General features: G+C 50.7%; 1 protein-coding gene across 2 annotated transcripts in view; it reads left to right on the top strand.

Annotated features, from left to right (window-relative positions):
• FAM167A (family with sequence similarity 167 member A) overlaps positions 1 to 18,764 on the top strand; it is a 47,669-nt gene that overhangs the window by 14,333 nt on the left and 14,572 nt on the right. For both annotated transcript variants that reach the window (XM_077868631.1, XM_077868630.1), the window contains exon 3: positions 7,907 to 8,705. In XM_077868631.1, coding sequence (XP_077724757.1) covers positions 8,337 to 8,705 — 369 coding nt within the window. In that variant the 5' untranslated portion in view covers positions 7,907 to 8,336. The remainder of the gene's footprint in view (positions 1 to 7,906; positions 8,706 to 18,764) is intronic.

The raw sequence follows: 18,764 nt of genomic DNA on the forward strand, positions 1-18,764 counted from the left end.
TAAACTGTCTGAGACCGACTCAGTGGAGTGCTAGGATTTGACTCACACTCTACCCCCACACAAACATTTCTGATACCAGATGTGTGATTTCTTCCACACTAAACAACCCTCCGGTTCTCTGCAGGCACCAACTGGGTGTCCTATGATTGAACTCAATTTTGACACCATCTAGTTAAAGTCAGTGTCAGATCCTACAAGTGAAGGATTCAATTCGGCAGACTGCCCCCACCTCACACGCCAACTGCACATCCCGGATTGCCACCTGTACCTCCAACCTACTGGCTATAAACCGAGAATTGCCCACAAACCCCTCCTCTGATTCACAAGTTTGCTAGAATGGCTCACAAAACTCAGGGAAGCATTTGCTTGCATGTCCCTGCCAATGAAGACGTACAAGGTGTGCAGAAGGGGTGCAGAACTCACGTGCCCTCCCCAGGTGTGCTACCCTCCCAGAATTCCCGTGTGCACACCAACCCAGAAGCTCTCTGAACTCCTTAGGGTAGGGTTTTTATGGAGGTTCATTACATAGGCATGATTGATTAAATCAGTAGCTATTTGTGACTGACTCCATCTCCAGCCCCTTCCCTCTGGCCCCCCAGGGCAGGGATGGGCCGTAAGTCCCAACCCTCTAATTACAGAGTCGGTTCCCCTGGTGACAAGCAGCCCCATCCTGAGGGGTTTTCCATGAGTCCCTGCATTCACATAAACGCAGGTGTGGTTGAAAGGGACTTGTTATGAATAGTGAGATACTCCTTTCACCTCTCTGGGTCTATAGCCATTTCAAGAACTAAGGACAAAACCCTAGATGTTACAAGAATAAATATTCTTTTTCTTTTAAGATTTTATTTGTTTATTCATGAGAGACAGGGGGGGGGGCAGAGACACAGACAGAGGGAGAAGTGGGCTCCCTGCAAAGAGCCCAATGCAGGGCTCGATCCCGGATCCTGGGGTCACGTCCTGAGCCGAAGGCAGACACTCAACCACTGAGCTACCCAGGAGTCTCAAGAAGAAATATTCTTATTGCTCTCATCAATTAGGACATTCCAAGGGTTTCAGGACATTCCAAGGGTTTCTCTCTGTACGAGAAATTGGGGATGGAAACCAAATATCTATTTCTTATTACGTATCACATCCTCCAATAGTCCTTTAGCGGGGATGATCTGGCTAAGATAATGCCACCTCCCCTGCACTTCACATCTGCTCCAAGGCTTACGTGGCCACAAATGACTCCTAACCATTTCTCCTTCAGGGCCTCACATGCACCACATTCTGAGGCCTGGGCCTGAGCATCTGATTGGCCAAGCTCAATTCACATGCTCACAGCTGGTTGTGTCAGGGCTCAGGACAGGAAGGAGGATATGATCCTGTCTGTTCCAGAGGAGATATACCCAACCTGCCGGCTGTCTAGCACAAAATGAAGAGCTCCCTGAAAACAGTTTATGGTAAACAAACAAGACAAATGCCCACAAATATCCACTGACGCCAGATGTTATTTATATTCTTTCTCCAACACATGCTTATGCTGGTTATAAATGTCAGAAACACAGTTTCTCCCTGTGGTGACCAAGGTCCCCAGTGACCCCAGGTCAGCACGGAACACCGGCTGGTTTCTGGATGATTCTGGTACTGAAACCTAAGAGGACTCTGATTGACCCAGCTGGAGTCATGTGACCACTTACTCGGGACAGAGAAGGCCTACCCATCCCGAAATGTTACAGGGTTGCAGGGTTCTTGTCTCCCTGAGTGGAAGAACGAATCTCTGAATCCGCAGATACAAAAGGGTGAGGTGAAGTGAAAGTTTATTAAGGTTGAGAACAGAAAGGAAAGAAAATAGCTCTCTGGAGTGAGAGGGCTCCTGCATGGGGACCCCTGAGGCCTTTTATGATTGGTCTTTTATAGAAAACTGACCGGGAAACTTAAATTTTCTTGATGTCACCTCTGATAGCACCATCATTACTTCCCCTTTGAATATCTCCTCTGTGCTGTTTAAGACAAAGTGGTGTGGTAATGTTCCCTTATCTGGCTCTGTTAGCCTCAGCATTTCTGGGATTTTTGGTGAGCCCAGATCACTTCCCTCTTACCTATCTCTCCCTACCTCATCTACCTCACCCCAGCTGTCCCTTACTCAACAGGAAGCACAGAGAAATGCTCTTTCTAGAAGAGATAAAGGACACAGGGTGGAAACTACTTCATGATGCTGGACACAGAGAAGGCCTCTCCAGCTGGACCTGTGATGCTGGACTGCCCTGTGTGCCAGCTCCCAGGCCTGGCCCTTGATGGAGGATGGGGCTATCCTTTCTTCCTAGGGCCTGACAGCCTGTGTCTGGGACTCTGAGGTCAGGGCATGTCTCATGAGGACAAGTGGTGAGGGGACCGGGTCTCCTCTGCTTCTGTGAGCCTGTCCAGACTGGTTGAGACTGGAGTGAGCATAGGCCACAATGCCCGAGGTGGGTGCCTGGGGGGCATCTGTTCTATTTACTTGTTCATTCCACAAACATTTAGAGAAGGCAGCATGGTGCTAAGTGCTGCTTGTTCCAGGATACAAAGCCTGGTTCTCACCCTCCTGAAGCCCAGAGTCTGGTAAAGGAACCATTAGGAAAGTGCTATGGCTCGAGGGGACCACTAAATCCGGTAGCTGAGGGGCCAGCCCAGAGCGAGACTGCAGAGGTTAGATCCCTACTTTCCCATTCATCAGTTCTGTGCCCTCAGGCAAGCTACTCAGCCTTCCTGTGCCTCAGTCTCCTCATCTGTGTAATGGAGACAATGCTACTACTTGCCTTGTAGGGTTGTTTTGAGGATTAATGTGTTATTACATGTAAGGCTCCTAGAACAATGCCTGGTGTGGTCCGCTCTGAGTAAGCGTTAGCTAATATTGTTGTGATGAGATCATTGTTTCTCTGATGTGCTCTCTCTCTATTGCATCCCAGGCACACACAGCTGGGGCGGGTCAAGGAAAACTTCCTGAAAAAGAAACCCCTTGAGAAATGAGGGGTAGAGGGAGGGAAGGGTGTTCCAGGCTAAAGGAACAGCTTGTGCAAAGCCCTGAGGGAGTGAGAAAGCATGCTCCTCCATGGGACAGGAGCACTGGGGAAGTTGCACACCATGGAGAAGAAATGAAACCATTCTAGCCCTGTACCCCAGACTGAAGGGAGCAGGCGCGAGCCTGGGAGTCCCAACAGGGGGTGAGGGTGGCTTTTGAGTTTCTTAGACCGTAGAGCAATAAGGGAGTGAGTCCTGCCAGGGAACAGTCTCATCCGACCTTCACCCTTGAGAGAGACAGAGACAGGGAGAGACAGAGAGAGTGGGTTAGCAGCTCCCTCTGCCCTCGCACCCTTCCCTGCCCAAGGAGTCCATCTAGGAAGTGGGTTTGAAAGCTGTTCAAGTGAACAGATTAGGTCATGATAACACGAGGGCATAATTGGCTGGATGACTGAGCTGCACCCACCTGGCTCCTCTAGCAGCCTGAGAATTAGCTCATGGCTGGCACGGCCTCCTTCGCAGCAGCCACTGTGGGCTGGAGTGAGCCAGGAGCGTGTTGGAGCAGCAGCCCTCCTGTGCAGCGCACGTCCCCAGGCGCTGGCTTGTCGCTCCAACAAAAAAGGCGGATGCGCCCCTGAGGCTTGTCTTCTGTTGAGGGAAATTTTGTGTTGCCCCGCAGCCAGGTGGCCTGCCTAGCAGAGCACGCCCAGGCCTGGTGGGGATTAGGGTCTGACTTTGTTTTTCTGGGTGCCCGGGTCTGCCAGCGTCCTTTGGCTTTCCTCCTCAGGCTGTCCACCTTTGCAAGGCCCAAAGTGACAGACACTATGTTCCCGCGCCACAGGAAGGACTTAGGTTAGATAAAAGAAGGCCCGCTTGCCCTGGTGTTGGAGGGCTCTTCCTCCCCTGCCCTTTCAGCACAGGAAACCGTCCAGTGCTGGCCTCGGTTCCCCTGCACCCAGCCGACTCCTCTCCACCAGCTCAGCACCCAAAGCCCTACAGTGCCCTGAGTCGGTGACATTCCGGCTCAGGCCCTGGCAACCTGGCAGGTGGAGGGAGGAGCACCTCCACAGAGGCTCTCAGGGCACCTGCACATCCAGAGGGGCAGTGATCCCTGGGACACCCTCTGATGACCAGGAGAATGGAGATCAGATCCAATTTCAGCAAATCCTCACCCCCTGGTGAGGGGGCAAGGGGAAGCAGCCTAGGGCTCTGTCCCTGCCCGCTCCGTGTCGCCATGCCCCCCAAGTGGCAAGTCCCTGACTCAGGCCGCTCCATACCCCATACATGCCTTGATGATCATAATAATCCCCAGGTGGGTACAGCTCTTCAAAGGTTGCAGAGAGCTTTTGTGTACCAGAATCCAGCAGACCCTCACAGCATCCTCGTGAGGCGGTTTGGGGTAGGAAGCCCTCTTATGCAGAGTTGGAAACTGAGACTAAGAGGAGAGAGCTGAGCCCCAGCACTGGGTTTCTGGGGAGCAGATCTGAGACCAGAGGTGAGACATTCAGCCCCCTACCCTTGCGCTTACCATGTGGATGACACACTGTCAAACTAGGTCACCCCCAGGGCCCTGAGCTGTGGACAGGGGTGTTTAGAAAATGAGCAGAGAGGGAGGGAGTGGGGACATAAAATCGTGTTTTCCTAAACTAGGCTTTTGTTTCCTCCTTCCTATGGAAGACCTGCTAGTCACCGCTGCGTGATGAGAATCTAAAGGGGAGACCTGAACATCTAGGGGGAGGTGGGACCAATCAACTTCATCTCAGTCAGCTTCCAGGGAAGGATGCAGGGTGCACCCAGCAGGTCAAGGACCAACAGGGTGATTCCTCAGTGCAGTGCAGAGCGTTTTTTCTGGTCATATGACTGATGTAGCACCGATAGGTTTCATCATCTTAAGAATAATATTTTTTAAAGTTTAACTTTGTCTAGGACTTACCATAGAGGAGGCGCCATGTGAAGAGCTCAATATTTGTTACTTTGATCCTTGAAATGGTCCCATGAAGGTGATATTATTACCACCAGGGCCAGCTTCAGGAGCAAGGGACCCGAGCAGCCCCAATGGGCCCTGTGCTTGGGGAAATGCTCTGCTGTTGCCAGATTGAAATTCTTAGTACTGTTCAACAAGGAGCTCTGCATTTTCATTTCATATAGTCTGCTGAGCCCAGAAAACTATATAGACGATTCTGGTTATCCCCACTTCTTAGAAAAGGACACAGAAGTACAGCGTGGTCGAGAAGTAACATGTCCAAGATCACAGAACTGGGCGCCCTGGGAGGGTCTAACCCCACGGCCCACGCCTTCTGGAGTAGGCAAAGGCCAGCCAACATCAGAAGACTGTGCCCAAGTCCCACTGCTGACACCTGTCTGTGGTCAAGAGTGACTCACTTCACCCCTCCCAGCATCGATTTTCCCCTTTGTGAAATGGGGTGATCCCACCTGCTCCTTGGGGTCCCTGTGAGACTTGAGCGAGAGGATGCACACAAGGGTGCTTTCATACACCCCCTAAGCTCAGCAGATCAAAGGATCATCATTAGCTGACTCACCGTGCATTGGCGCTCCTGTTAATGCCTCCAAGTCCTTCTGACACCATCTTCACAGGCCTTCTCTGGATTGCTTTAGAAAACACCAGTTAAAATAAACTCCCCCTACCCTTGGAGGCAGCCTCATAAAGTCATGGAGTCATAGCTATTTCACACTCCAAAGGGAAGACCTTTCCCTAACAGGTTCTCCCTGCAGCCATAGCTGCCCCTGCCTTCTGTAGTCAAGTGTGCAGGGAGAGATGAAGGGAGACTTCCCGTCAGTGTCTGCTCACACAACTGTGGTGTGGAGAGAGTACTGCCCTGGGTTTGTCCGCAATTAGATCCTCTCCAAAAGGCTTCACTGGGAATGATCAGAGCTCCCCAGTCCGGTAGAAAGAAGTCCTGGAAGGTAGAGATGCTTCGAGGCACACTCAAAACACTTTCTGGCACCTCAGCAAAAGAGGCAGTGCCTGGGAGGGGCTGCTAATAGGTCTTTAGATTCAGAGAGACTCTAAAATAGCCTGTGTAACCTTGAGAGTGCATTGAAAGCCCCTTGCGAGAACACCCCCACGTTTGCAGAGCTTGCTAAACCTGCAGAAAGTGGATACAAACCTTAGTTTGCCAATCCTCCCAAACCTAGGAGATTGGTATGATCACCCCCATTTTATAGGCAAGGAAACTGAGGCTCAGCAAGCCTGACAGGCCCTGCACCTATGCCATCTGATCTCTAGTCTAGTGTTCTAGCTCAGAACCAGTGGTTCTCAGCCCTGGCTGTTTCCTCACATCACCTGCGGAGCCTTAACGTCCCATCCCAAGTTGCTTGAATCAGAACCCCTTGGGAATGGAGCCTGGGAATCTATTTTTGTGAAGGTTCCTCTGGGGATTCCCATCTGGGTGGCTAGAGGTGAACAGTAGGTTTCTCTATTAGTTGGGGTAGACTATTCCTCCTCATTCCTCAGGGATGCCCTCAAATGGGCCAGGCTCAGAGCATGGGGAGGATGGCCAGACTTCCTCTGGTCAGATCGTGTTGCAGGCGGGGATTGTAGAGACAGTCCAGAAAGACAGAAAGTCCTGCTCTTCTTGAATATCTCCACTGCTCGGTGGGAGAGAAGCCCCAGAGCCTCCCCAGGGGGCCAAGTCTCTGTTTTTATTTTGCTCCCCACTCCCCGCATTCTCTGCCTCTTCATATGCCTGCCCACCAACACCCATGCCCAGTTCCTGTCACCCAAACAAGTCATCAGGACTCTTAGTTTTCGTTTTTCTCTTTGCAGAGATCATTTTAGGTATATAGAAATCAATAAAAATCTTCCCCTTCTCCTCTTCCACACCAACAGTGTACTCTCCAGACTATGAATGTTTTGGGTTTTCTCACCTAAGCTTTATCTTGGACATCTTTCCGTATGAATTCATGCTTTTTCAGCATGCCCTCAGCACACATTTTTTTCAAGAGCCGGCTGAGAACCAAGGACTTCTCTCCTTGGTCCAAGTCAAACATCCCCAACTCTGATGTACCCATCTCCATCTCCACCTGCCTGGACTCTGTGGGCACAGGGATGGGGCTGGGAGGCTGGAGCTTCACTTGGACTTGGCCTGGGACTCGGAGTGACTTCTCTACCTGCCCTCAGACCCCCTCCCCAGAGGTGGGAAGGCCAAGTCACATCAGAAAGCCACAGCCCTTGTCCACGAGGCGCTGCGGTGCAGGCATTTTAGGTAAATGTGCGACCCATCTTTCTAGAATGGTGAGTCACAAACCTCGCTTGGTTTAACAATCCTCCTTGAGTGAGGTCGGCTCTTCCCTCAGCCGTTGCAGGTTTATTTGCTTCCTCCTCGGAAGCGTGAGGTAAGGTGTTGTTCTTGGAAGAAGCAGCTGAGAGTGCGCAGTAAGACCTGGAAGAGCCAGTGCCTGAGGAAGGGTGGGGGGGCTGTGCTGGGCGGGGTCAGCGGTCCCTGACCTGAGACCCATGGCACAACAGTGTCTGCCTGGGGACCCTCAGGTAGCTGTCGCTCGGAGGAGAGACCTGATCCTTCAGAATCAGACAACCCAGACTTGTCCTTGCTAATGGCCAAGAGTTCTCTGGTGAGTCATTCAACCTCTAAGAGCCTCAGGTTCCTCCCATGCAAAATGGGAACTCGGAGAAGTAACTACAGACTTGCCATGAGGATTGAATGTGATAATGGAGGTGGAATCATTTCAAAAGTGGTGAAACCCTGTAGAGAGCCCTGATTTATTCTTGACTTCTCTGCATTGGGTTAAGCCTTGAAATTGCCTCACTTCTAGTCCTGAGTGAACTATCCGCAGCCCTGTCACCTGACCTCTCTGAGCCTCAGTTTCCCCTCCTAAGGAGCTCAGGAATGTGGCAGGTCTGCCAGGGGCGGGATTAGTACTGACATCATTTGCATCCTTCCTGCAGGGCGTCCTACCAGCCGGCAGGCAGCTTCTCACCGCCTGCCCTTGCCCATGAGGGAGCTCAGTCCTGCTTCCCTGCCTCTCTCTGATCTGCCTGCACCTCCAGGACTGATCTTGGCAAATCTGCCCCCCCCAAAATTCCTGCTGACACTTGTCTGTTCCTGCCTTTTGTGAAGCATGGCACCCACAGGACTCCGGGAAGAATCTTAAACACTGAACCTCCACCACTGCTCCGGAGGGCACACTGTGTGGCTCGTCCACATCCTGGTCCCTGTCAGCTCCAGGGAGCTCCTCACATCCCAGCGATGCCCTCAGCAGCCTTGAACCCAGCTGGATGAGATCACTCCTGAGGGGGAACCAATCTTGCCACCCACCAAGATTCCCACACCGCCCCCCACCACCTCCCATGCCTGGCCGCCCCAGCAGACTCTAGGATGTCTGTGCCTCAGATCCAAGTAGAAGAAGTGGTTGGTGGGGAAGAAGAGCCAGCAGGAGCAGCCCTGCCTCCCGATGACCACCTGCGGAGCCTGAAGGCCCTCACCGAGAAACTGAGGCTGGAGACCCGGAGGCCTTCCTACTTGGAATGGCAAGCCAGGCTGGAAGAGCAGACATGGCCCTTCCCGAGGCCAGCTGCTGAGCAGGGGGAGTGTGGGCAGGAGGAGCCCTCATCCCCAAGGAGGGGGTCCAAGCAGCATCCCCCACCTAACAGGCGTGCCAGCCAGGATGCTGGGCCCCAGCCCACCGGCAAGCTGGAAGGCTTTGAAAGTATTGACGAAGCTATAGCCTGGCTCAGGAAGGAACTGGTAAGTGGCTGCCCCTCCAAGAATCCCCAGAAAAGGCATCTCTCTCTCTCCTCTGTCTGTCTCTCTTTATCTCTCCGCCTCTCCCCCAACCTCTATCCCTCCCAATTGGGCATCTGTCATTTCCCCCATTAAAGCAAGGGTAGACCTCATTACTGTGCGGTTACATGAGGTCCACATGCCAATCAGCCCCTAGTCACAGGAGGAGGAGGAAGCCTGTGTGCCCCGACCTTCCCCAACGCCCTCCTTGCACAGAGTCTCATAGGTTTATTCCCGAAATGTGAAGGATGTTCCTGGAGTGTGATGTCCCTCCCCTCCAAAATGTTCTCACTGTCCATCCCACCTGCTAGGAGCCCTCCTCAGCAAGCTACTCTGCTCCACGGGAGTGGGGAGGGGGCGCTGTGCTGGAACCCTGGGGCTGTGGGGGGTAAGTACAGATGGGGCTGTGCAGGCCCAGAGCTGTGTGGCTGGAGGTTGCTCTACGTGGCTCAAGGTCAGCCCACAGTGCTCCCTTCATACTGAGCTGTGTGTAAGGAGCTGCTGTGAGGGCGGCGCGGTTGATGGGGCCTGAGAGCTTTGGGCTGGGTCTTGGAGGTTGAGTGAGAGTCTGCCCAGAAGTCAGCACCTGGAGGGGCATCTGGGGGAATGAGCATGAGTAACAGGTATGCTTGGGGAGGGGGAGGGCAGCAGCTTTCCTCCGCCCACGGGCACAGCAGGCTCCCATCAGTGGCATCTCTCAGCAGGTGGGAAAGAGAATAGGTGTTCAGAGTTTTGTGCCCATTGCCCAGGGGAGAATCACTGGTCCTGGGTATCGTGGCCCCTCGGCAAAGCCAGGCACGGTGCTAATGCTCCCCATGACCTCGACTCCTGTCCCTCCTCCTTACCTGTGGCCCAGGTAACACCTGCCCTGTCAGGCCACTCTGGACACAGGTGAGCCAGCACCAACAGCCAGCTGCCTTGGAGAGCCACTCATAACTGCTGTGTCAACAGGGTAGGCAGAGGCCTCCCTGGTTTGTTCTGCAAAATCACGAAATATAAATCCCCTTTGGGGCCTAGAATTCCTCACGGGTTGAAATAAGTAATTGGGGCAGGAGGGGAGGCTCAGGGACTCAGGTGTCTGATGAATTGGCAATCTTTTCTGGTTTTAATGTTTAATCTTTAGTATTGAAACTGCTTCCCAAAATATACCCTTCCACTATGTCTGTCTTTAGTAAGTGGGGTGTAAAGTTGGCTTGCATAGAAAATGGGGCACCTGTGGATTCATGCTGTGTCTCTGAACACTCCACTGCCACTGGGTGGGTGCTCCTGGCAGGTTTAGGAGGTGAGTCCAGAGGGACACACGCTGGCCCCTGTTCTTTAAAGCTGGTCTTTAAGATCCCCAGGCTGAACTGCTTTCATTTGTTTTCACAAAGAGAACAAAAATATCCCCATCAATCAAGGATTCAATTACTTGGCTCTGGGTCCATTTGAGGTTTTATTGCTTCTGGGATTGGAGGCTTTTGCTTTCTAAATAAATTAGCATTCCTTCCGGGGTGGGGGGGTGGGGTGGAAGGGCTTTGGGTTGGAGATTAGAGAAGGAATTCCCTGTGAGTAAACCGGGAGGGAATTCTCTAGAGCTCATCCCCCTCATCCTCTAGATGGGAGAGGTGTCTCTCAACCCCACCTGCATATTAGAGTCACCTGGGAAGCCTTAAAATGTCCCAGAACCTAGACATGCAGATCAATCAAAATGAATGTCAGTGGGGTGGGACCCAGGCATCAGATTTTAAAGTTCTCCTGGTGCTTCCAAACGCAGCCTAGGTTGAAAAGCATTGCTGTAGGTCTGCGGGCTGGGCCCCTTTTTCTTGCCTGGCCATTGCAAGCCAAGCAGCATGACTGCCCTGGCCAGACTATGTGCTGAGAAAAAGCAGGAGGGCCAGGTCAAGGACAACCATGGGTAATACAGAGAGCAATGCTCTGTAGGCAGAGAAAGAAATACTAATTGTCCAGACTAACTTGTCTGCCAAAGGCTGTCTCAAGTACAGGGAATATTAGCATTCATAATGCTTTATATTTGCAGGATATTTTATTTTTTTTCCATATACACAATGTAATTTTTTTCTAAGTTTTTATTTAAATTCCAGTATAGTTAACACAGTGTAATATTAGTTTCAGGTGTAGAAAGTGATTCAACAATCTCATGCAACACCCGGCACTAGTGCATCCCAAGTGCCCTCCTTAATGTCCGCCACCTATTTCCCCCATTCCCCCACCCACCTCCCCTCTGGGGACCATCAGTGTGTTCTCTCTAGTTAAGGTTCTGTTTCTTGGTTTGTTTCTCTCTCTCTTCTCTTTAACTGGTTTGTTTTGTTTCTTAAATTCCACATTATGAGTGAAATCATACGGTATTTGGCTTTCTCTGATTGACTTATTTCACTCAGTACTATACTCTCATGTCATTGCAAATGGCAAGATTTCATTCTTTTTCGATGACTAATATTCCATTATATATATATATACACCACCTCTTCTTTATCCATTCATCAGTGGACACTTGGACTGCTTCCATCATGTGGCTATTGTAGCTGACGCTGCTATAAACATCAGGGTGCATGTATCCCTTCAAATTAGCGTTTTTGTATTCTTTGGGTAAATACCTAGTAGTGCAGTTGCTGGATTGTAGGGAAGTTCTATTTTTAACTTTTTTAAAAAAGATTTTATTTATTTGAGAGAGAGAGAGTGCAGGTGGGGGAATGAGTGAGTGGAAGGGAGGGACAAGCAAACTCCGCGCTGAGTGTGGAGCCTGATGTGGGCATCAGTCTCCCGACCCTGAGATTGCGACCTAAGCCAAAACCAAGAATCAGATAATCAGGTGCTTTAACTGACTGAGCCTCCCAGGAGTCCTCTATTTTTAACTTTTTGAGGAAACTCCATGCTGGTATTTTTTTTTTTAAGATTTTATTTATTTATTCATGAGAGACCCAGAGAGAGAGAGAGAGAGAGGCAGAGACACAGGCAGAGGGAGAAGCAGGCTCCATGCAGGGAGCCCAATGTGGGACTCGATCCTGGGACTCCAGGATCATGCCCTGAGCCAAAGGCAGATGCTCAACCACTGAGCCACCCAGGCGTCCCTCCATGCTGTTTTTTAGAGTGGCTGTGCCAGTTTATTTGCATGGCATTTGCCACCCTTTCCACAATTTCTCTGTGCTACCAGGAATGGGTAAGAATAGTAATAATAATACTGAGATTTGTCACTGGGTGTCTGTTGTGTGCCACACACTTCACATGTATTACTTACCTCTTTCGATCATCACCTCCCTATCCCGTCAATCCCATTTTACAGAGGAGAAAACTGAGGCTCAGAGAGAAATGTAGCAATGAGCAAGAGAGTTAAAATTTGAACTCTGGCCCATCTGGTTGCATTGCCCATAATCCTCTTAGCCACCATACTACGCAGTATCTTCCAAAGGCAATGGATTTTGCTGGGTGATTCCTAAAAATGTATATTCACAAAGATGCCAGCAGTCAACAAAACACATGAGCGTAGAGGCCAAGGGAGAAACCAGACTGAATTAGAGTCCCAGTCCTCACACCATTATTCCTTTGTCTTACATTAGCTGTGTGATGGCTGTAATTGTCTCCATTTTACAGATAAGTAAAGTGGGGCTCATAGAAGTCAAATGCCCTGCCTAGGATTGTATGACTGTATGATTGTATGACTTGTGAGTGCCAGAGCCAGAGCTTGAACTCAGCCTTCACCACTGGGGAGAGAGGCAGGAGAGGTGGCCCTCCTGCAAAGGTCCCAGTTGGGCATGCTGAATGAGCATGCTGGATGACAGGGGCAGATTTGTGCTCTAGAAATCACTCGGGAGCATCTCTTAGTGTGGTGACTCCCGAACTAACGGGCATACAGATCACCTGGCTCTCCTGTTAAAATGAAGATTCTGATCCTGTTGGTCTGGGATGGGGTCCATGATTTCAAATTTCCAACAAGCTCCAAGGTGATGCTATACTGCTGGTCCATGGACCCCACTTTGAGAAGCAAGGACTAAAAGGCAGGCAAGACGGGGGCCAGGAGGCCAGAAAGGGGTCTCAGAGGAAGCCCCCGGGATCCCCAAGCCTGTGCCCGGAGCTGAGCCATTGCCAGAGCTGCCCTTTTGGCTTGGGGCTCGGCCAGTAAATGGGCCTCTGGGAAGGAAGTCCCAGCATGCCACACTGAGGTGTCCAAGAACCAGATTCCATCAGAGGTTGTAAGTCTGAGGTCAGAAGCGGCTCAGATGCAGCCTGGCAGGCAGTGCTGTTCACTCCACTTCGGGGATTAAATGGTAACACAGGCAACTTGTAAAGTCCTTGGACTGAATGGAAAATGCAGAGTTCAACATCTGAACAACAGGCACCCTTTCACATTTTTAACATTTCAGTCGAAACACTTAACTCCGTGTCATTTGTTTTCCTAATTCGTCATCTATCAACTCACTGAAGATGTCATTAAAAATTAACCTGTTTTGGGCACGTGGGTGGCCTAGTGGTTGAGCATCTGCCTTTGGCTCAGATTAATCCCAGGGTCCTGGGATCGAGTCCAGCATCGGGCTCCCTGTGAGGAGCCTGCTTCTCCCTCTGCCTGTGTCTCTGCCTCTCTCTCTCTGTCTCCCATGAATAAATAAACAAAATCATTTTTTAAAAATTTAACCTGTTGTTTGAACCCAATGAAGGGGGTTTCAAACAACCTTTGTTTTATTCTAAGCCCAGAATTTAAGTTTCCTCTACACCTGGGCAGATTCCCTCTGCCAGTTTGTCAGGCTCCTGTGCACATTTGTCTTTTCTCCTGATGTGGCTAAGGTAGCCAATTAAAATCTGGAATCCGGACAACCAGGTGGCTGTTTGTTCTACAGGATGCCAAACCCTCAATGTGCTGAAAGTTCTGGCTCTGCAGTGGGTTTGTGTTCAGTAAAGGGCAGGCCCCCAATGGCTCTGGCATTACCACTGTCCTGGGAGCAGTCAGTAAAAACAGTGAGGTGTTTGTTGTCATCGTTGAGCCTTTTAGAGGCAGGCCACGCTGGGTCTGGACAGATGGGCTAGTCCAGCCCCTGTCTCCTGCAAGGCCAGCTCCAAAGCAGAGAGTGACTGCCCGAATCTTGTTTCCAAGGCAAGAAAGGATCCTAAGAACTCCCTCAAGGAGCTCCCTCTCCCTCTCCATTCTCCAGCTACAGGGAAAAATGACAAGTCATTCCTGACAGGCTCCTGGGACCTGTAAGTAGGGCAGACCTTTCCTTCAGTCTCACGTGTTGGAGGATACAAGGGAGGTAGAGACCCTCAAACCCTGTTGGCATTACTCCTCCAAGCTAGGCAGGCCTGAACTTTGCCCCCTGCCACCTGCCCCCCCAGGGTATCCAGGGAGCCTGTCGCCATCTGGATGTGGCAGGTAGAGCTCCCACTTCTGTATGCAGGAGAGGCTGTGGCACAGCTCTACTTGTTCCAGACTGCTTATGTTAGCAGAAAGTCTCAGCCTCCACCTTCTTGCCTTTGGGGCAGCCTCCCCAGGTGGCCAAGGGGTGGGGGCAATCCTTCAGGAACCAGTGAGTGTGCCCCAGATGCTGTGGGACTCAGCTCTCTAGCTGAGTCTGGAAATCAGAACATTTCACAGACCTCTGTGCTTTGTCCCAGAGCTTGAAGCACCCGGGTAAAAGGAACGCTCCCTTGTCTTCTCCCTTCAACCCTGCTAAAATATTCCCCTTGCCAACCCGAAAGATAAAGAAAAGGGAAAAAAATCTTCCGCTTGGCCTGCGTGCTGCCAAAACTACAGACAAAGCAAAACAGTCCAGCTTCCTATGGGGTTGTCTTTGTGGCAAGAATCCTGGGACATGAGCAGCTGTTTTTATTTTAGTTTCATGCAGGTGTTTGATACCCACAGAAAGCCCCAAAAAGGTGTTTATGGTTGTTAGAAAAAGGGAAGAGGAACCTGACAAGTTTTAATAATTCAAGGGGCTGCCATGGCAGGAGGTCATGGACCTGAATTCGGCTGGCCCCTCTGTGGCTGCAGCTTGATTTCAGCCTCTCCTGATTAAGCCTCTCTTGCCTGTGCTGCCCGCTTGGCAAGCATGTGGCTGATGCATCCCAGGCACGGCCAACAAGGCCAGCATGATCCATTTCTGCTGAATGATACAGCCGAATGCACCGAGCATCATCTGATCACAGCCATGGTAATACTTCCCATCTAAGGAGCATGGCATGGTCCCCAAAGCACTTTTATATACAACATCCTGGGAGAAGGCTTGGAGGTACTTGCTATTCCCATTTTTACAGAGGAGAAGCCTGAGGCTCAGAAAGATGCTAAGCCTGAGATCAGAGAGTTTAGGTGACTTGCCCATATGCCCAAGGTCATAGGCAAGGAAATGGCCAAACCAAGACCTAGACCCACATCTCCTGGCTCTGGATCCAGATCAATTACCATTTTTTTGTTTTTGTTTTTTTTTAAGATCTTATTTATTTATTCATGAGAGACACAGGGAGAGAAGCAGAGACATAGGCAGAGGAAGAAGCAGACTCCCTGCGAGGAGCCCGATGTGGGACTGGATTCCAAGACCCTGGGATCACTCCCTGAGCACTGAACCATCCAGGAGCCCCCAGAGCACTTACCTTTGTACTAGGTATAGGCACTGGCACTCAGTGCTAGTCTGTGGAGCCAGGAGTTGTTCAAAAGCCTGTATTTAAAACCCTGCTAATTACAGAACAGGACACATGCAAAGGATTACAGAGAGTTCTTAGCAATACCTCATAACCACCCGGTAGTGGCGACAGGGACAGCTCTGGCCATATTATGATAAGGGTATGCTCAGAACCATTCAGCGAGGGACTGGCTGAGCTGGGGTCCGAGTCCCCAGAGTTTCTAGTCCAGGTGTTCCTTTGCCCGGCTCTAAGTCTTCTCAGTGTAACTTGGGGCTTTCAGCCTGTCTGGCAGGAGCAACCTGCAGGAGTTAAGACTGTTCTGTTCATCTAGCCACACACTTTAGTAACCCTTCAGCAGTTACTCAAATATTTATAAACAGAGCTACCAGCAAAGGAAACAAACAAAACATCAGTGACGTTCATTCCTGGGTCCCAGTATCATTCTTTGGACTTTTCAGTAGCTCCTGAGAGTCCCAAAATAGGAATACATTACATACAACTAGGAAGAAAAAAGATTTAAAAATAAAAGACGAAAGAAAGGTTTCAAGCTCCCCTCTGTCTTGTCAATGTAACTGGTATACATTCCTCACCTTGTAATCTCTAGGTCTTAAAAAAGGCATAGAATCTCCTAGACTAAGATAAGGGAGTCCTGGATCCCCCCAAATTCCCTACTTACAGTGAGAGCCGATGAGGTGGGGACCATTGGCCAGTGAGATGAAGCCGACTCCAAGAATCTGGTCTTGCCTCTTTCCTTCCCTTGACTGTCTGGCAGTTGAAAAGAGGGGGAGATGAGGGGCACCTGGGTGGCTCAGCAGTTGAACATCTCCCTTCGGCTCAGGTCGTGATCCTGGGGTCCTGGGATCCAGTCCGCATCAGGTTCCCCTCAGGGAGCCTGCTTCTCCCTCTCCCTGTGTCTCTGCCTCTCTCTGTGTTTCTCTTATGAATAAATAAATACAACATTTTTTTAAAAAAGAAAAAGAAAGGAGTGGGAGATGGGAGACAGGAGCAGAGGCTTGATGATGGTACCCAACCAGAATAGAGCATAAGGCAATCCTGGGGCTGTAGGAGACAGGCTGGGGGAGGGGGGGTCCCTTGATTCAACCGTCGGTTCATCCAGCATAGCCAGAGTTCATGGAGTGCTTGAGCTTAGGAGCTGGGTGCAGGTGGTGGGCCAGGGTGACTGGGACAGGATTCCTGAGTTTATGGGGTTCCCCCTTTCATGGAGGAGACAGACACAAAACACAATGACACGGTGTGACAAGAGCTATACTAGAGGTAAAATAAATACAGTTCCAAAATGTTTCGGGGAGCCGAGGTGCACGCTGAGCAGTCACTGTGCGCCAGGCACAGTGTACAGTAAAATTAACCAAACAGAAATACACAAATCCCTACCTTCTTCAGCAACAAATCCATGTCGTTAAGTGTGATTGACATTAGGCTGCTCCTTATTTTCCATTCACATTTTTCCTTGAATAAGGAAAACCCAATTCCTCTGATGTGCACCCGCCCAGTTATAACTATGCAGTATGTTAGTGTGTAGTAACTATTGGAAGAGGCATCCAGAGCATTTGTTAAAAATTCAGATCCTTCTCAACCCTTCGTGGAAATTCAGATTCCATAAATCTGGGGTGGTATCAGGAACTTAACAAGTGCCCGAGGGTGATTCTAAGGCAACTAGGTCACTAACCAGTCACAGGCGGAGAAGCAAAAACATAAAATTTGTAACTAAACTAGACTTTCAGTCAGGTTCTACTATATCCTAGCTGTGTGACTTTAGGAAAACAATTAACCCAGACCCAGGTTTTGTCATTGCAAAATGGGTTTAATAAATACCTCCCTGCCAGAACATACATAATAAATATTTATCGAAATAGTCAGGTGCTATGTACTAAATGGACTGTGCACATTTATATTCATCACATCATGTAATATAGCGCTCTTTTAAGGTAGGCACCGTCCCCATTTTGCAGGTGGGAAAACTGAAGTAAAGTAACTTAGCCAAGACCAACCAGTCGAGCAGGGGTTTGAACCCAGGTCTGTCCGACCTCGGAACCCCTGCTTTGAACAGCTGCTGCACAATCAATTGCTCCTGTGATCAAATGAGCATGAATCCACTTTGTATTTCATGACGTTTTAGGCTCATTCAACACACTCTTTCAATTCCTGGAACTCTAGGCTTGCTGTTCTCCAGAGTTCACTCGATTTTGCACTTTTTCCAAGAACTCCCTTCTCTCTCTGAGAAGTCTTCATTATTCTAATATGAAGTCTGGGTGTCATGGCACAGAGGTTCAGAAGGGACTGTTCAAGACTAAGACATGCCCTTGGGCTGAACATCCCCTTTATTTAAAAAAAAAAATTTTTTTTTAATTTATTCATGAGAGATGCAGAGAGAGAGGCAGAGGGAGAAACAGGCTCCCTGTGAGGAGTCCGATGTGGGACTCAATCCTGGGACCCCGGGATCATGACCTGAACCGAAAGCAGATGCTCAACCAGTGAGCCACCCAGGAGCCCCTGAACATCCCCTTTCTGAGGGATGTATTATTTTATAAGCTTCAGGACCCAACCTAGTCCCCAAGCTGCTACCAGGGGAAAAACAACAACAACAAAGGAACAAGCACTGCCCACGGCTATTGTTGGTCATGTCCCTGGGCATAGGCCTGAGCCAGACACAGCCTGTAAGCAAGCAAATCCCAGGGAAAGGTGACAGGCTCACTCAAGGCGGCTGAGCCCCCGGCAGGGCTGTGCACTACGGGCCTGGGCCCCGGGAGCCCGGGGTGCCCGCCGTGGGCCAGCGGAGCCTGCAGGCCGCTCAGGACCCCAGCGGGGAGGAGGAGCTGCGGGGCCAGTACGAGGTCCTGGCTTCTCTGCCTCCCCACTGCCCCCCGCAGGGCAGGCATGCACCAGCGCCTGAGGACCCCTCTCCTAGGGCTCCTTCTGACAGTGCTAGCCAGCAGGATGCGCAGACCCCCCAGATGCTACGGCAGCCAGGAGCTAAGAGCCATCACCCTCGTTGTCCAAAGGGGGAAGATGCTATGCGGAGAAATGCAGGAGCATCCACCCATCAGCTGTCACAGACTCGGGCCCCGCCCTCCCCAGCCCACCCGCTCCCGGGCTCTCACTCTGCCAGCAGCCCACGGGGCCACCTCGGGCCACACTGCACAGTACTCAGCAGTTGGTGACCTTACTAAGCCCCTGGGACCTGTGGGGGAGGGGTGCAGCCCTGACTCTTGCCCTAACTCTGGACTCTGATCCGGAGCTAGCTCATAGCCGCTTCCCAGGCACTGCAAATACCCCCCTTAGGTGGGTTTTGAGTTCACATACACACCCCCACCACCACCCCCCCACACACACACACCAGGCCCCAAGGCTGCTGCGGAGTTCCCCCAGGTAGATGAGGCCAAACCATCTGTTCTTCCT

The sequence above is a fragment of the Canis aureus genome, chromosome 24 (assembly GCF_053574225.1).
Source record: "Canis aureus isolate CA01 chromosome 24, VMU_Caureus_v.1.0, whole genome shotgun sequence".
Classification (NCBI taxonomy): Eukaryota; Metazoa; Chordata; class Mammalia; order Carnivora; family Canidae; genus Canis; species Canis aureus.